The 18,889-nt window shown below is 41.2% G+C and overlaps 1 protein-coding gene and 1 pseudogene across 3 annotated transcripts in view; one reads left to right on the top strand and one right to left on the bottom strand.

The window, feature by feature from the left end:
• The window catches only part of LOC107751650 (FK506-binding protein 5-like), a 13,019-nt pseudogene extending 7,787 nt beyond the window's left edge, over positions 1 to 5,232 (bottom strand).
• A 3,895-nt stretch (positions 5,233 to 9,127) lies between these two features.
• The window catches only part of LOC107751624 (kinesin light chain 1-like), a 35,599-nt gene continuing 25,837 nt past the window's right edge, over positions 9,128 to 18,889 (top strand). The window contains exons 1-13 of one of the 3 annotated variants that reach the window (XM_016567363.1): positions 11,752 to 12,369; positions 12,492 to 12,587; positions 14,059 to 14,289; positions 14,356 to 14,378; positions 14,449 to 14,660; positions 14,749 to 14,968; positions 15,221 to 15,308; positions 15,688 to 15,789; positions 16,103 to 16,276; positions 16,565 to 16,664; positions 17,236 to 17,288; positions 17,368 to 17,435; positions 17,813 to 17,921. In XM_016567363.1, coding sequence (XP_016422849.1) covers positions 11,977 to 12,369; positions 12,492 to 12,587; positions 14,059 to 14,289; positions 14,356 to 14,378; positions 14,449 to 14,660; positions 14,749 to 14,968; positions 15,221 to 15,308; positions 15,688 to 15,789; positions 16,103 to 16,276; positions 16,565 to 16,664; positions 17,236 to 17,288; positions 17,368 to 17,435; positions 17,813 to 17,921 — 1,869 coding nt within the window. In that variant the 5' untranslated portion in view covers positions 11,752 to 11,976. Of the gene's footprint in view, positions 9,165 to 11,751; positions 12,370 to 12,491; positions 12,588 to 14,058; positions 14,290 to 14,355; positions 14,379 to 14,448; positions 14,661 to 14,748; positions 14,969 to 15,220; positions 15,309 to 15,687; positions 15,790 to 16,102; positions 16,277 to 16,564; positions 16,665 to 17,235; positions 17,289 to 17,367; positions 17,436 to 17,812; positions 17,922 to 18,889 lie in introns of those variants that run through there. The other 2 variants (XM_016567365.1, XM_016567364.1) reach the window with 2 other exon arrangements.

Below are 18,889 nucleotides of genomic sequence, written 5' to 3'. Positions count from 1 at the left end.
GGTGAGAGTGAATTCCGCACTGATTTGTCGGACTGATGACTCCCAACAAATCAGATGAGCGGTGGGCAGAGACTGCTTTAGGCCACAGAGTGGTGAGTTCTGACAGGCTGCATCAGAGCCAAATAGCGCGTTTCAAAATTAAGTTATTTTATCGGCGAATCGGTTTTGAAAATGACCGATACCGATAATCATAAAAATGCTTAATATCGGCGTCGATAATCGGCCAGGCCGATAATCGGTCGACCCCTAGAACCAACCACCACTCCTCTAGCGCTTCGCAACCAGTCGAGCCGCCAAAGGAGCGTGCTGGGCCCTGGGCGTACCAGCAGTATCCTTCAGTGCTCCTCCCAACAACCGGATGTCGATCACTGCATCGGAGGGAGAGCTCTCTGGAGAGGAAGATTCGACTGCGTTGCCGCCCTCCGGGACGGTGGCAACGCCTGGATCGGATCCGGAGATGTCGGCTATGCTCGAGTGGAAACCTCCACCGCGTCCCAAACCCTCGAGGTTTCTTGGGGTGGCTCGCACTGCCCAGCACTCTCAGCACCCTGCCCCAGTGCCTTTCTTCCCGGAGGTGCATGAGGAGCTCACCAGGTCATGGACGGCAACTTTTACTGCCAGAAACAGACCTGCTGGTTCCTCCTCCCTCACCACCCTTGACGGGGGTGCAGCTAGGGGGTATACGGCGATCCCCCCAGTGGAGCAGTCGGTAGCGATGCAGATGTGTCCTAAGACCGCCTCCTCCTGGCGGGGAAACCCGTCGCTCCCCTCCCGGGCCTGTAGGCATTCGTCTGGTCTGACTGGCGGTGCTTATACAGCTTGTGGAGAAGCTGCCTCCGCCTTACACGCTATGACGTTCCTGCAGGTTCATCAGTCCAAGGCACTGAAGGACCTGCACGAGGGTGGTCACGATCTGGAAGTTCTGAAAGAGCTCCAAACCGCTACTGACCTCGCGCTCCGAGCGACGAAGGTCACCAGGCCTTGGAAAAGCCCTACTCACGCACCCTCTGCCAAACCGTGGAACCAGGTAAGCGTTGCACCGCACACTCAGACCCCTCTTCGGTCCGCTCACAAGCCGCCCGAGTTGGGTCCCTGCGTTCCACCTCGCTGTACGGGGGTGGTTCCGCTGGTCCTGCTTGCACGGTATCTGGGTGCCTGGCTAGCGCTACCCAGCCCATCTCGCTGGCTTCTGCAGACCATCAGCCTCAGCTATGCGATTCAGTTCGCCCGGCGTCCCCCCAAGTTCAGTGGCATCTGCTTCAAGGCAGTGAAGGTGGCCGATGCTCCTGTCTTGCGTGCCGAGATCACAGTTCCACGGGCGAAGGACACGATAGAGTCGGTCCCTCCAGCCGATATGAAGATGAGGTTTTACAGCCCCTACTTCATTGTACCCAAGAAAGGCGGTGGGTTACGACCAATCTTGGATCTGAGCATCTTGAACCGGGCCCTTCACTGGTTACCGTTCAAGACGTTGACGCAGAAACACATCTTCGGGTGCATATGTCCCCGGGATTGGTTTGTAGCGATCGACCTGAAGGATGCGTACTTTCATGTGTCGATCCTTCCGCACCACAGACCATTTCTGCGGTTCGCGTTCGAAGGACGTGCATATCAGTACAAGGTCCTGCCCTTCGGGCTGTCCCTGTCTCCCCGTGTCTTCACGAAAGTTGCGGAGGGTGCTCTTGTTCCCCTCAGAGAGCAGGGTGTTCGCATCCTCAACTATCTCGACATTTGGCTTATACTAGCACAGTTTCGGGATCAGTTGTGCGAGCACAGGGACTTGAGGTGCTCCGGCACCTCAGCTAGTTGGGTCTTCGGGTCAACTGGGAAAAGAGCAAACTCTTCCCGACACAGAGGATCTCTTTTCTCGGTATGGAGTTGGCTTCGGTCGAACAGACAGCACGCCTCACAGAGGAACGTGCGCGGTCGGTGCTGAACTGAAGGGCAGGACAGCGGTCCCACTGAAACAATTTCAGAGACTCCTGAGGCATATGGCAGCTGCAGCGGCAGTTACACCACTGGGGCTGCTTCATATGAGACCGCTTCAGCACTGGCTTCATGGCCGAGTTCTGAGGTGGGCATGGCAGCGTGGCACTCACTGGGTCCAAGTTACACCGGCCTGTCGCCAAACCTTCACCCCGTGGCAGCCCCTCCCTGGCAGATTCCTCTGAGGAAGGATCTACTGACTCAGAGACGGGGCACCCTGTGGCACCCGCGTCCAGACCTCTGGAAACTTCATGTCTGGTCCCTGGACGGGACGCGGAGGTTCTTGGTGACCTACCCCAAGAGGTAGTTGAGACACGATTACACCTTGGAGTGGAACCTGTTCGTCGAGTGATGTTCTTCTCACAGAGAAGACCCCCGGAAATGCCCGATCAGGGTCGTGCTTTCCTTTTTGCAGCAAGGGTTGGAGCGAAGGCTGTCTCCCTCCACCCTTAAAGTCTATGTCACTGCGATTGCTGCTAACCATAACCCAGTGGAAGGGAAGTCGGAAGGGAAGCATGACCTGGTCATCAGGTTCCTTAGGTGGGGGCGAGAAGATTAAATCCTCCCCGGCCCCCCTCTATACCCTCTTGGGACTTGTCTCTAGTGCTCAAAGCACTACAGCAGGGCCCATTTGAGCCTTTGCAGACAGTCGAGCTGAAGTTTCTGTCAATGAAAGCTCTGCTCCTGCTTGCATTGGCCTCCATCAAGAGGGTAGGGGACCTGCACGCATTTTCGGTTGATGATTTGTGCCTAGAGTTTGGGCCGGCTGACTCCCAGGTAATCCTGAGGCCCCGGCCCGGCTATGTGCCCAAGGTTCTTACTACCCCCTTCAGGGATCAGGTAGTGAACCTGCAAGCGCTGCCTCCGGAGGAGGTCCTGTCCGAACCTTGAGATGGTATGTAGACTGTACACAAAGCTTTAGGACCTCAGACCAGCTCTTTGTCTGTTATGGAGGCCGGCAGAAGGGGAAGGCCATCTCTAAGTAGAGGATGGCCCACTGGATTGTGGATGCCATCACCCTGGCTTATCAGGCACAGGGTGTGCCCTGCCCGCTCAGGTTGCGAGCTCACTCTACTAGAAGTGTTGCATCCTCCTGGGCACTGGCTCGTGGCACCTCGTTGACAGATATTTGTAGAGCTGCGGGCTGAGCGACCTCCAACACGTTCGCTAGATTCTATAACCTTCGTGTGGAGCCAGTATCCGGGGGCTACCACAACATTCCTGTTCCAAGTGGAACGGGTACGTTTTCTTAGTGTTATCCAATCTCACTGAGTGGGTAGTGCTACGACAACAGTGACTGGTCTTCTTGTTGCGAGCCCCGGCCTACACCAAAAAGGGGCGCAGGAGGCTCGCACAGGGCACTGGAAGGGGCAGCATCCATGGGGCTTTGGTAGGGATCCCAATTCATCGGTCACCGACGTGACGTCAAGAGTGACCAACTGAATGAACATTGGCTCGTTTACACTCGAAGTGGATTGGTCTCTCTAAGCGAGATCCCCAATTCGTCGGTTACCAACGTGAGGTCTACGTTCCCTCCTTCAGGGAACGATGGTTACATACGTTACCTTTTTTCCATACATACCCACGTTTTTCTGTGGGTGCTTAACCATTGGGATCGACGCCATGCAGACAGGAAGGGCTTCAAGCTATTCATCTAAACAAAAAGCCTTGATTAGCTGGTTCAGATGTTTTTTTAACAAAACTTTGTAGGAATGTAGCTCTCCAGGAGCAGGACTGAGTACCCGTCCTATTGTGTTTGTATAAAAAAAATAAAAAATAAATAAGGGTCCACTTAAGGTACCTCAAGGTTGTCATTAAATATTTGCCCTTAATTTCTTAAGTGTTCTCTTAAGTTCTGGTTCAGTATGTGTTACAGCAATGTCCCATAGTAAGCATTTCAACATAGAAGAATTAAGGGAACAAAAAAGCTCGGGAAAATTTTTTTTCATCACATCCACTATGAGCTTGAATGTATGTATCTCATGCCAGGCTTTCGTCTTCTGCTCAACATCCCCTTTAATAAGTTTGTTTTAAAAGATTTTGTTACTATGGAAACATGACAGATGGTTATGATGTTTGTTGCAATACTCTAAAATTCCCCCTAAGGAATACCTTTAAGTCAAACCAGCCTAAATCTATGATATGGTAAGACTGTGGTATTGTGCCCAGCTTAGCCTGTGTGTGTAATAAAATAATAGTCAGTTTCAATTAATTTGTTAATACTACTATTAGTTAAGTAGCCCAGTTCATAAATCATTACAAAAATCATATTGTCACACTCACATCTTTCAATGGCCTTTTGCTTCATTGTCAAATACTGTGAACTTCCATGTTCAGCACAAACCAGGTGATGTCCTTCATTCATTTGTACAATGTCCTCAAACGTCTGCAGAAGATTATCAAAAGAGCTGCTTCTCTGCAGACTGAAGAGTCTGTTGAAGCATTTTTGAATGATTTTCTGTAGGATATGATTGGTTTCCGTGGACTTTTGTGTGGTGATCACCATGGTGTGTTGAAAAACCTGCTCAGAGAAAGAGTGCAGCACTTTCTCCACACACCCTTGATCTTCTGTTGAACACTGCTCATTTTTGAGGAGCAGCACGATCACATGAGGTCCTGGATCAGACAGATACACACACTCTCTCACTGTCTGTGTAATCTGATGATCTGAGATGTTTGTCTGGAGCAGCTGAGGACTGTTGATGAGGGTCACATGTCTGTCCTTCAGTCTTCCTCCGACTCCCTCTACAACATCTGGAGGAGCTTCACTGTCAAACGCTGCTCGTCCTAATATAAAGTTTCCCACTCGATTGTTTTCTGACATGTTCTTCCCCAGCAGAACGATCCTCACTGCAAAGAGTGACATCAGAAATCATGATAAACTTCCCATAATTTCCAAACACTCTTATTCACTTCATGTATTTTTTCATCTATAGAAATACAAACTCCCAGGAGGTTCTTCTTTGCTCCATCTTCTCCTGGGAGCAGGATTGTGGGCAACAATCACTGTATAAAATAAAACTCTTAAAGTACTTAAAACTGACTCCTTTATCACATTAACATGAACCAATAGAAAACGTCTATGGACAATTCTGTGTGAGATGCTGAAAAAAACTGATTCAAAGTATAGTATATTTTTGTGATTGTCAGTGTTGTTACCCTGAGGAATTTTACTAATTGTAACTTTCACTAAATGGACATTTAGATTTGTCTGTGATTCTCACCTCTGTCCTCTCTGCTGGACATGTTGAAGGTCTGTTCTCTCCTCTGTCTGTTTCTTTAGCCTTCAGCTGATCATCTTTTCTGACTCGTGATGTCCGTCTGTTCATTGTCCTGCAATAGATTCAGCATAGACTGTGATTATCCCACCAGTCTGCACTGTCTTCCTGAAGTCACTTTAGATAAAAGCGTGGTGAGTGACACACCTTACCGTTGTGAAAATATGTTTTGCCATACATAAATTAAATAAATTTGTCATACATAAATTAAATACAGATTGTTATGTGAATACTTCAGTTGTGTTGTGATAGAAATAAACAGTAAATATTTATGCTTCTCAAAACTTTTACACACAGAATATGTTCTGCGACAAAAGAGATAAGTAAAACTAACTTTTGTTATCGCAGCTCATATTCTTGATTAAGACCATCATTCATTGTTGCATCTCACCTTTATATTTAATGTAACAAACATAAAGACAATATTTATAATAAAATGTGATACCTGTATGTCGAGGTTTCATCATGCTTAGATGTTTCTTTCCTTATTGCCTGTACGAAAGCAAGAGATCTAATTGTGTCAGTGCAGTCGGTCAATATCCAAAGGTTGGAAACTTTTACCGTCTCTGAAGGTAAAAGTTCAAGCTACAGTTCCTGTGGGAACGAGGCATAATGAGCATAAACCACAACAGCAGCTGACCATAAACATGTTCAGCAACAAAAAAATATATTCATCATTAAACAGAGTAGCATTTTCTTGTGTACTGAAAAAAAAAGTCATTTTCTAATTGTGTTTTAAATTGTAAATAATGAAAGTGTAAATACAGTGTAATTTCTCATGTAAATCTGCAAACTGCAGTTACACATACTGTTGCCCTCATTTTATATAAAAAAAATAGGATATAACCATATAAATGCTTATAAGAAAGAAATAGTGAAAATATTTAATGATTCGATTTATTGACTCAGATGTTTCTATGCAGTATGTTGCGCGGTTACTGTCCGGTCATTGGTCCTATTATTACTCTTTGTCCAGTTTTACTCTTTCATTGTGACAGGACTTCACTGGTGTTTAGGTTTGGGAGTGCCAAGGTTTCTCCTAGCAGCTGTCAGGGTTATAAGATATTTTTCATGGTTTGTGATGGTGGGAAAAGGTTTTCCTCATTTGTGTATAATTAGGGCACACATTCTGTGTGCAGTGGGGGCATTTACCTTGTTTAGCTGTTATATCTGTTTAATGTTTTAGATATTTTTTTAATAATATTTGTTTTAATAATTTGATTTGGTCTTACTGGGGGTTTTGTTCAGGGGTTCAGCTGGACATGTTTCAGATTATAAAGTCTGAGAGGGTCTCTCTTCCCTCTTGGAGGGCCTGTGTATCACTATTTGTAAATGGGTATGAAATTTAATGGCTCTTTTTGAACTTAAATTGTTAGTGGGTGCAGTCCTAATTTATTTATCTTTTGGAAAGTCATAGAAACGCTATCATAGATTTTTTTTCCCCCTTTTGCTATTGGAGCCAGTGGGGTCGCAAAAATGGTATTTGTTGTAGTTTCTTTTGACCACTATAGAAGTTAACCCAACTGTGAGGACCTCCCCCTTTGAGAAATATGGAAATGTTAAAAGGGTCCATGTGAAAAGGTCATTCGTGGCCTAATGGTTAGAGAATCGGACTTGTTACCCAAAGTTTGCAGGTTGGATTCTCAGTACTGGGGGGAGTGAATATACAGCGCTCTTTTCCACCCTCAATACCATGACTGAGGTGCCCTTGAGCAAGACACTGAACCCCCACAAAACGCACTCATAAGAAATTGAAAAGTGACATTACACAAGTGGCTCTCTCTTACATAATTTGTCAAATAAAAATCAGCTACAATGCACAACACACATAAATGATGGACACCACAACACATCCACGATTGAGAACAAATGCAAACACACATAAACGCACTAATACACAAATGACTGTGATTTTTGCATGTAATTGCAAAAAAATTATACTTCAGTCCAAAAAAATTTTAAACTTTGACAAAGTCATTTTAATTTTTATAATAATTATTTTATAACGTCTAAATAAAATAACGTGTGAAAAGATCTATACCTATGTGGAAATGTCAAATTAAGTAATGCTCTAGAACCATCTGGTGGCTGTGGTTGAAATTTCAGGGGGGGGTTTTTTTCTTTTCTTCAAATTTCATCAAATAATGGTTCTGTGACTCATTCCCCACTCCATGTCACTCAAAACACTTCATATAGTGCTGTTCACTTGTGGTTAATTGAAAATGTTTTGTTTAATGTCACCATTATGTTGGTTAGTGTTTGCTTTAGTTGGGCTCTTGACCCTTGACTTCAGTTAACATCCAGATGCGACCAGTCACGTATATCAGACAAATGACCACTGAATGAAATACATGACTATACATTACTGTCATTTGGACATTAGTTTTGTTGTCACAGAAGGAAGGGTTTGGTCAGCTGAGTCTGATTCAGTAGTTTTTGTCCTTCCCACAGTCACATTCGGCTGCTCACTGGGGACTCGAAGACATTAAAGCACAATTTCTGTTAATCTAGTGACATACAGTAGAAACACACATCTCAGCAGGTCTGGCACCACAAGGGGGCAAAAGATCTGATTTGTGCCCCCTCAACAGGGCCGGTTCCCCCTAGAGCACGATCTCAACCAAAGAAACTGAGTGTGCTGTCTGCAGGAGAAGATCCTCAAATGATCGTCCTCCATGTAATCTAGTGTTAAAAAACTTGTGTGAGTCGTTCATCAGGATCTGAGGAGATCTGCAGTTTACACAGTGAGAAACTCAAACTCTTCTGTCTGGAGGACAGACAGCCTGTGTGTGGAGAGTGTGTTAACTCACAAAAACACATCAATCATACATTCAAACCCATTAATGAGGTTGTTCCATCATATAAGGTAAGACAGTGTCTCTTGTTTCATGTAAACAATAAATAGTCATAAGTACAGACATTTCTCGCTGCCATTTTACTCAACTTCACATGACATATACTGTGCTGTGAAAAAATATTTGGCCCATACTGATACACTGTTTTGTCTATATCTCATACTAAATCGTTTTAGATCTTCAAATGAAATATACAAAGGCAACCTGAGTAAACAGATTACAGTTTTTAAGCAAAAATAAAAGCTGTCCTACATCTTTTGCCCATGTAAAAAACTAAATGGCCCTTTAGCAGTAATAACTGGAGATCAGTCTTTCACAGCGCTGCGGTGGGATTTTGGCCCACTCTTCTTTGCGGTACTGCTTTAGTTCAGCCACTGGACAGTTTTCAAGCATAAAAAGCCAATTTAACATCCTTCTACAGCATCTCCATTGAAATCATGTCTAAAACAGAATTGGACTTACTGAATGATCAGACAATCACCTTTTCTGGTAGAGAGAAGAAAAATGCAATTCCCTCGATGTTGTCCTTGGGTCTTTTGTGACATATTGGATGAGCCACTTCTGGGAAGATTTGCTACTGTGTTGAGTTGTTCCCATTTGGAGATAATGGCTCTTGCTTGTGCTTCTTTGGAGTACTGTACATGAGACTGCTTTTGCCAGGACTGACATATTTCGGTTACCTGCTTACTCTTAATTTCTGGATTTTATTTAGTGTATAAGTGTATTACTGCGTAAGACCTTTGAATTAACTAATGGTTACAAACTGTATTTTGTTTTTACTCCGGTTGCCTTTTTATGTTAGGTTTTAATTTTTCAATCCATTTACTATGAGATAAACACAAAAACAGAAGAAATCAGGATAAATACAGACAAATACGTTTTCATGGCACTGTGTGATCATTGTATTCTCTTCACTATATTCAGTTTTTTTTTTTTTCAAATCTAGGAGGAACTCGACACATCATGGATTGATTGATTGATTGATTGAGCTGTTAATAATCAATGGTGTGTTTGTTCTGCAGGAGTTTCCAGTCTCAATGGAAAGGTGAGTGATCTGCTGCTGTCTCTGCTCTCTCTGCTTCTGATCCAAAGCCACTGCAGTTCTGATCCTGAATGTTCTTCCAGAGTCCAGGGCTCGTATTTATCAAGCTCGAGAGGTCTCTCAAGTGGTTAGGAGTTGCCAGCAGGGGCTTGTGATGGCGCTGAGGAGACAGAGACGTGCGCGAATCTTTCAGGAGAGGAAGAATGTTCTTGAAATGTTTGACGACGAGCAGTTAATAAAACAGTTACATCCTCAGTTATTCAAACAGAAACGAGCAAAGAATATTTACATTACCAAAGAACATCATAACTGACTTCAGTCTAGCGCGAGTGTTATATGCTCTTTAAAAGCACTCCCGTTATAAACAGTGAAGCTACCTACACTGTATCATGAATAAATCTCTTACCCCTAATTTACACTGCACACGTCTGCGGTGCGTTACGGCTCCGACACGGCCACCGGAGCTGATCCTGGTTACTCACCAGCTGCGCCGCGGCAAGTTTCTGAAGCGGCTCTCCGCGCTGCATCACTAAAGATAGGCGCCTATATTTTTGACGGATAATAATAATAATAATCGTCTTGCTGTCGTCTAAGAAAAAAGCCACAGGCGATATCTCTGACTATCGTCGATACTATCGTCTATCGGCACAACCCTAAATTAAGGTTGTTATGACGATTCGTTTCCTTAACATTATGTATTCTCTTGAAAATTCTTTATTGTCAAATGTGTGTTAAATGTAAACTCCTATTAGGAATTTAACCATTCAATGTGAATTTATCTGAGAATATTCTTAAATAAGGAAATCTATTCAGTGATTGGTCCATGCGTATTTCGTCATCCAAAATCCCGTTTGTGGCACAGCAAAGTGTCGTGAATCAACTCTAAGACTGACACTTAAGATTTAGTCCTACACATCGCTTAAATTACAACCGATATGCTAGATAACTAAGTTTTAAGCGCAGCTCTGAGCCATGAATTTTTTTTACACTCAAGTCAATTCTTACCAGCGTTCTTGAGAGTAATACTCAGAGGCTTGATAAATACGGGCCCAGAGCTCTTACACACACACACACTGGAAATGATGCATGAGGGAAGATTCACAGATTTAAAGATGTCTGTGTTTGATCAATAGGACGAGTGTCATAATTCATAATCTGTGTTTGGTTCACTCCTGATCATTATATGAACATCAGATTAAAAGCAGCTGTTGATAGTGTCTCTTCAGCTCCTGTGATTCTGGATCCAAACACTGCTCATCCACTTCTCATCCTGTCTGATGATCTGACCAGTGCGAAAGACAGTAAGAACCAACCCCTTCCTGATAATCCAGAAAGATTTGATGATTATTCCTGTGTTCTGGGTTCAGAGGGTTTTAACTCAGGAACATATTGCTGGGATGTGGAGGTTAAAGAGAGTCTATGCTGGAGTGTTGGAGTAACTACAGCATCAAACCAAAGGAAGGGACGGGATTTCTTTAAAGGGGTCATATGATGTTGCTAAAAAGAACATTATTTGGTGTATTTGGTGTAATGAAATGTGTTTATGCGGTTTAAGGTTAAAAAAACACATTATAAAGAATGTCTCTTTGGATTTGAGACTTTAGTCTTTGCAACTTTACAGATCTTCTTTATGCACCAAGAGCTTGTAACACTCCAAAGAGAAAGGAAAAATTTAAATCGCATCATATGACCCCTTTAATACTGATGTCTGGAGTGTGACATACAGACAGTTTGAACAGGATCTTGAGCGTGTGAGAGTTGATCTGGACTGTGACAGAGGAACAGTGTCATTCTCTGATCCTGTAACTAACACACATCTACACACATTCACAACCACCTTCACTGACACTGTCTTGCAATTCTTCTGGTGTGTGTGGTTTGCCCATCTTAGTATCTTACCATTCGATAGTCAGTAAACATTATCATGTTTCCAATGTTTAATCCAAGTGGACAGTTAAAAAATTCCCTAATTCTGTCATTAACTTTAAATGGACAGTGTATTAAGTGTATTTAAGCGTATTCATAGAGAACTGAAGCACCAGAACAGTTTCTTTCCATCCCTTCATCCCGTGTGTAATAATGTGTCAATCAGCTGATAATATGGCCTTTTATGTTGAGTATGTTTCAGAATTGTAAACAGTCCTTTGCTGTTCAGATATTATTTTTATATTTATTATTAAATAAATATATTTTTATATTTCTAGTCTGGAATTAAAACCCTCATATAGTTGGTAAAGCATCAGGTCAGAGCTCAGTTTATCCTGTGATGCCACCACTTTAGATGGTTTCTGTCGGGATTCTTGACACTTGGGTTGAAGCTCTTTATAGAAACATCTGGCAAGGTGGAGGGTTGATCTCTCTTTATTCTGGGTACAAAAATAGAGATTTTCAAATATAATCATAAAGACATGTCATGTATCCGTGTACTGAAGTATTTTAACATCAGATGTCCGATGACAAATCTTCTTTAATATTTTAATTCACTATCCAGGGTCAAATAAGGCAGACAAAGAGTTAACAAACATGAGACCCAAACAGGCAGTATGATAAAGAACCAGAAACTCCACCCTCTTACAGCACTTACCAGGAAGTGACTGTCTTAATATTTCTCCTTTCTGTCATACTGACTGTCGACAAAAACATAAAGGAATTAGTGATCAGTAGAGAAAGAAGAGAAATACTTTCAAGAAGGATTTTTGAGAAGTTTGTTTCTAAACAGACAGCAGATATTTGTGATTCTTGTGGTTATTCATTTTTGCAACATCATTCAGAAAGTGAAAGTAAAGTTTAGATCGCTGGAGCTCAAAGAGTGAAAATGGCTTCACTGTCTGCAGATGATTTTTCTTGTCCTGTGTGTTATGAAATCTTCAAGGATCCTGTTGTTTTATCATGTAGTCACAGTGTCTGTAAAGAGTGTCTTCAACAGTTCTGGAGAACCAAGGAAACTCAGGAGTGTCCTGTCTGCAGGAGATTGTCAAGACATGAACCTCCATTAAATCTTGTGTTACAAAACTTGTGTGAGTCGTTCCTGATGGAGAGAAAAGAGAGCCGTTCATCAGGATCTGAGGAGCTCTGCAGTTTACACAGTGAGAAACTCAAACTCTTCTGTCTGGAGGACAAACAGCCGGTGTGTTTAGTGTGCTTTACTTCACAGCAACATGACAATCATAAATTCAGACCCATCAGTGAAGTTGTGTCATCATATAAGGTGAGTCAGATTTATTTCTGAGGATTAAAGCTAAACTTCTCAGTACCATTTCGCTCATATATATTACATGAACATATTACATAAGTCTCCAGTGTTATATTGATTTTCATTTTAAATTCCAGGAGGAGCTCAATACAGCACTGAAGTCCTTACAAGAGAAACTTACACATGGAGAAACAATGAAAGGACAGTTTGAAGAAACAGTTGAACACATCAAGGTGAGCACTGATTCTTGACATTTCCAAATTTGACCTTTTTTGACTAGAAGACAGAAACGTTGAATGCATGTATTTTAGATAAAATATAATAATTATTTAAGTTTTCATCACACCGTTACATAAAGTAATTTACACCATAGTTTACACTTTACAATAAGGTTCCATTAGTTAATGTTAGTTAATGTATTAACTAACATGAACAAACAATGAACAATACATTTATTACATAATTTATTAATCTTTGTTAATGTTAGTTAATAAAATACAATCGTTCATTGTTAGTTCATGTTTATTCACAGAGCATTAACTAATGTTAACAAGCACAACTTTTGATTTTAATAATGCATTAGTAAATGTTGGAATTAACATTAGCTAAGATTAATAAATGCTGTAGATGTATTGTTCATGCTTAGTTCATGTTAACTAAAGTAGTTAACTAATGAACCTTATTGTAAAGTGTTACCGTTTACTCAAAGTATATGGAATTACATTTTAGAAATATACATTTAAAATGTATTATCTTTCTATTATGGGAAACAGATGAAAGATATTGATGACTGTTGTATATACAAATTATTTCAGGGCAACAGCAACCATTATAACTGGATCGTTGTGTTCCTCTCACTTTTAAAAATGACTTAATTCGTATTAAGAAGTTTATTTCGCATAATGGCAGTGCGAGGGGAAATATAACCATTTGCGTAAACAAAGTTTCTGATGTTGGTTGCTAGTTGGCAGGACTACGCTCAAGCAGGAATCATATATTGGCTAGTAGCGCCCCAACATTTATTGTCCAGCATTCAGCTAATCATTTAAGAGCATGTAGATATATAATCATATTTGTAAACTGTATTGACAATATGCATCTATACCTGAGGAAAACATGAGCAAAAAGATGTTTAAAAGATGTTTAAAGCAATGTTGCTAATTTGGTGAAAATATCCCATTTTACCCCAAGGGTCTAGTTTGATCTTTTTACTTAAAAACAGGAAAACTATAACTTGTACTCCACAAAATGCTGATGTGTCGACAGATCCCTCATTAACAAATTAATGTAAAAACCTTTAATATTCAGCATAATACAATGCCATAGATCACTTTTTTCCAGAGGCACAAAACTAGATAAATTAATCTCAAAACAGCTTTGACTGACTAAATCTCACAAATCTCACAAAGAGTGAGGCCATTCATCAAAAGTGCTGATTTGAGATTTTGTGCCATCTATGGTCAAGAAAAAAAAAAAACCTTTATTTACCCTTTATCTTTATCAAGTAGTGATGTATATTTGTATATATGCACCCTGCTGTGTACAATGTGTATTTGCACCTGCAGACACTGAACATCTTCTGCTACAGTGTTAGTAAATTTAAAGTTGTAGTTAACTAACCCACATTTAGTCATTCACTCTTCATGCTGCTCCAGAATAGATTGTGTCTTTTAGATGATTGAAGTGAAAGTGATTTGATTTCAGTCTCAAGCTGAGCACACAGAGCGTCAGATTAAACAGCAGTTTGAGAAGCTTCATCAGTTTCTCAGAGATGAAGAAGAAGCTACAATCACTGCACTGAGGGAGGAAGAGGAGCAGAAGAAGCAGATGATGAAGGAGAAGCTGGAGAAGATCAACAGACACATCTCAGCTCTTTCACAGTCAATCAAAGACATGGAGGAGATGATGAAAGCCAGTGACGTCTGCTTTCTGAAGGTCTGATTTCAGATGATTGATTGATTGATTGATTGATTGATGATCAATGGTGTGTTTGTTCTGCAGGAGTTTCCAGTCTCAATGAAAAGGTGAGTGATCTCTGCTCTCTCTGCTTCTGATCCAAAGTCACTGCAGTTCTGATCCTGAATGTTCTTCCAGAGTCCAGATCTCATCACAGCCAGATCCACAGACTCCTTCTGGAGCTTTGATTGATGTGCCGCGTTACTTGGGCAACCTGCCCTTCAGAGTCTGGAAGAAGATGCAGGACATCGTCCAGAACAGTGAGTCTGCAGAAGATCTGTCTGTCCAGGACCCATTGAATGATCTCCTTCCCAATGATGAGGAGGAGCACATTCATACAATGAAAGGAAGTATGTGAATGTCACTGTTAAACCCTCAGATGTGAGATGTTGTCAATCCTTTCACACTAACCCTGCCTCTGACCTTTGACCTCTGCAGTGCAGCTCCAAGACAATAGTGCAGCTGGTCAGCAGGGCAACTATGAGATTAGTGCCCGCCGCAGAACCCTTCATAACCTAGTGAAAGAGTACGCAGCTCAGGGCCGGTATGCTGTGGCCGTGCCGCTCTGCAGAAAGGCTCTGGAGGAGCTGGAGAAAGACTATGGACACGACCATCCCAAAGTGGCCACCATGCTCAACATCCTGGCGCTCATGTACAGGTGAGAAAAAGTCCTGCTTCACTGGGTGAGGATGAGGAGCATGTGTTTGTCATGATATGAAGAAATGCAACTTCACATTCTGGATTGACGATGTCTGTTGAATCAGCGGTCTGAATTTTAGACCGCTGGATTTTAACATTTGGTTTAAGTGGAGTTGAAAGTGGCTTTTCCACTCAGAATTAAGAAACAGCAGAATCAATAACATCATGCATCTGAATTATAGGAATAAATATCTCTGTTTGTCTGTTTCAGAGATCAGCAAAAATATAAAGAAGCTCATCGCTTGCTGAATGATGTTCTCTCCATCAGAGAAAAGACACTTGGGAAAGACCATCCTGCAGTAAGTGAAATAAATGTTGATTTGAGCAATTGATGGGAAATTATTTAACATCTTTTATGAGTAGAAAATAGCAACAAAAGAGATGCTAGAAAATATAATTGTAATTAGAAAGACTTTATCACAGCTCAAAAGTGTTTTATTACAATTATATGCATTTATTAAATCCCAAAGCAAAGGCTGGTGAAAGGATGCAAATTCTTTCAAAAGCATCTCAGATGTCTTAGTGGTTAATGAATTTGGAGCATTAGATGAATGTTAATTATGAATTATTGAGCTCTAAAATACAAACCTCAAATGGTCAGCTGGATTTGCTCATGTATCATAAAGGTGAAATGTCATACTGTATCTCATCAAGATGTTGTGTGTCATTGTGTTTCAGGTGGAAGCTACTCTCAATAATCTGGCTGTGCTGTACGGGAAACGAGGCCAGTATAAGGAGGCTGAGCCATTGTGTAGACGAGCGCTGGAGATCCGAGAGAAGGTCAGTGAAAGTCCTGTTGTCACATCATATGTGAAATTCTGCATGTCAGTTTTACTTTAGTACCATAACTGTTTTTTTTTGTTATTTGTGACTAAACTCTGTCTGGTTGGGTCAGACAATCCCACACAAACCTTGACATAGAGCAGGACTATTGATTTAAGTGTGAAATATTTTAACATGTCTAATGAAATGTGATGCAAGAAACACAAAAGTAGAAAATTAGCAAACAGTTATACAGTTTAGAGTCATTATACACAGACCACATGAATGAAGGGACATGATTGACCTGTCTGTCTCTCTGTCTGTCTTTCAGGTGTTGGGGAAAGATCATCCAGATGTAGCGAAGCAGTTGAATAATCTGGCCCAGGTTTGTCAGGATCAGGGCAAGTTTGAGGAGGTGGAATGTTATTACCGCAGAGCTCTGAAGATCTATGAATGCAAACTCGGCCCAGATGACCCCAATGTGGCCGAAACCAAGAACAACCTGGTTAGTTTGTCAAACCGCTTGATCTGCTAGAAAACAATGTGAGATTCTATAGACCACATTAGACCACATTAATCAAAACTGCAGGTGTGTCACTGAGGAAATGAATATATGAATATTTCCACTAAAACTTGTGTTGTTTCTGTGGAGTTGATGTGATGTTCTCTTATCAGCCATTGGTTGTTCTCCACACACTTGGATTCATACCTGTCAAATCCTCAGCCATGCTCACATTCACTCCATTCACTCTCCATTGTATGAAGCAGTGAAATATTCCTTGTCTCTTTGCAGGCATCCTGCCTTTTCAAACAAGGCAAATATAAAGAAGCTGAGATTCTTTACAAAGAGATTCTGACCAGTGCTCATGAGAAGGAGTTGGGATTGGTGGACGGTGAGCTGTCAATTTTTTTTTCTTAATTTTTTGATAGAACAGGTAAAGTACAAACAGGGGTGCAGCCCACACAATGTTGAAATGGTGCGTTCGGATAGATCTGAAATGGATGCTGCTGTAGCTTTTATATAAAACAAACATCTTATTTGTTATAAATTCTGTAATAAGACATAAAAATGAAAGTTTTGAAGTTTTTTTTCTTTTTCTCTTTAAATTTACTTTACTTTGCACTTACAGTATTAATCAGACTATAGTAGATCAGTGTTAAAGGGTAACAAAGATGGACAGAGGCACACATCCCTTGTGCTCAGGGGCTGAACCTGAGACACATCTAATAAAACAATAAAGCACATTTCTGAGCTTCAGTTTTTAACAAATTTGATTTTTTTTGTTTTTGTTTTTTCTAATTAATGGTTAATGTTTGCAGACATAATGACTGCAAACATTATGAGATGACACATTTGGCTTGTCACATTCCTTTTGAAAACTGGCCCAATCATGAGGCTGTATTAGAGAGCCTACTGTCCCACAGCATGATGAGTAATGATGTTACTTGTGTGTCTGTTTCCAGCTGAAAACAGACCCATCTGGATGCACGCTGAGGAAAGAGAGGAGGTGAGCAAGGTGTGTGTTGTGGATGAAACGAGTGTTTGTGTTTCTGCCCATCTGCTGTCACTCAAACTGTCTGTCTGCTGATATTCAGGGGGAACTCAGTGACAACACGCTGTACGAAAAACATGGAGGCGGGTACAAAGCCAGTAAAGTCAACAGGTACCGCAAACACATCACAAAGCTGCAGGAGAGCATTATGTTCTTAAAGCTGCCTGCATTTGATTCTTAGTAAGATCTTGGTGCCATAAATCAGACAGACACATATATTAATGATCACAAACCACCTGATGGAATATATTCATATAGTCCTCACATCGTCAAACAGCGTTTTTAACCAGACATGGAATACATGAAGAAGATGAATGTGTCGAAATGCCAAAAAAAAATCACAAAATCAAAAGAAATAAATCAAGAATTAAGCCTATTAAGTTTTTGTTGCACTCTTGACATTTGCTTGATTTTTTTTTTTTTTTTTTTTTTTTTTTGTTCTCTTGGTTTTGTATCCTTCCTCACTGGATGTGTTGTTTTGTCTGCAGTCCGATCATAAATACGACACTGAAGAATCTAGCCACTCTGTACCACAGACAGGGCAAGATGAAGGCAGCAGACATGCTGGAGGAATGTGCCACAAGATCCCACAAACGGGTACAGAACAGACCTCACTTGTCATTTGTCTGCCTGTCACGTCTCTCATGTTTTTCCTCCTGCTTATTATTTGAAGAAATTCTTGCACCTCATAAGCCAGACCTCATTCAGTGCACCATTAATAAACCTCAACTTAGGTTTTTTTTAGGGCTGTCAATTGATAAAAAAATTTAATCTAATTAATCACACCCTTTTTCTGTGATTAATCGCGATTAATCACACACTTCATGAAATTAAGCATAGACCATTTATCTTGTTCCAAATGTTTATTTTGTCATCATTTGCTATATCCAGCAAAGAAAACCGAAAGATTGAAGGGTGATTCTCAAAAATCTGTATTTTCTGCAAGCTTTTTTCAAGATAATTTTAGATGTCTTTCCAAAAAAAGACCCCAAAATGAGCGCATATAAGCACATATGAAAGAAAAAAAAAATGCTTAAAAAAAATCTGAATTGTATAGTAGCCTATTTGTACAGTGCAACTGCAAAGAGCTTTTTTACATTTTAGAGAAGCCAAGTTGCGATACCGAACAGGACCACATGGAGATGCCAAAAACCAATAAACTGCATATATCTACTACAGTACACGGATCCATTCAGTATAACTAAACACAGCAACATAAACATGACAAATCAAAACACTATCGTAAATGTTTGTGGAAACAATGTACGGAAATGTCTGTGCCTGTGCATAAATACAATGTGCGATCAGTACACGCATTATTATAACGGACTCACGCATGCTTACTGTACGACTCCTGTACGCCACCGCAATCGTCTTTACCTTGATTGCAGTCTTCATCCATCAAAACTTTACTAGCGAGACTGGTTATCCAGTCGAGAAACCGTAGTTTGCGTCTCATCTACAGCGGTGGGATGTGTTGACAATCCGGACAGTCTGTACTTCACACAGCGCTTCGTGTGAGGACTCGCGCTCTTCAGAGACAATCATAGAATATGACAGAGCTC

The sequence above is a fragment of the Sinocyclocheilus rhinocerous genome, unplaced genomic scaffold (assembly GCF_001515625.1).
Source record: "Sinocyclocheilus rhinocerous isolate Xijiao unplaced genomic scaffold, SAMN03320098_v1.1 scaffold1553, whole genome shotgun sequence".
NCBI classification, from domain to species: Eukaryota; Metazoa; Chordata; class Actinopteri; order Cypriniformes; family Cyprinidae; genus Sinocyclocheilus; species Sinocyclocheilus rhinocerous.
This window is presented reverse-complemented; position numbering and strand designations above follow the sequence as displayed.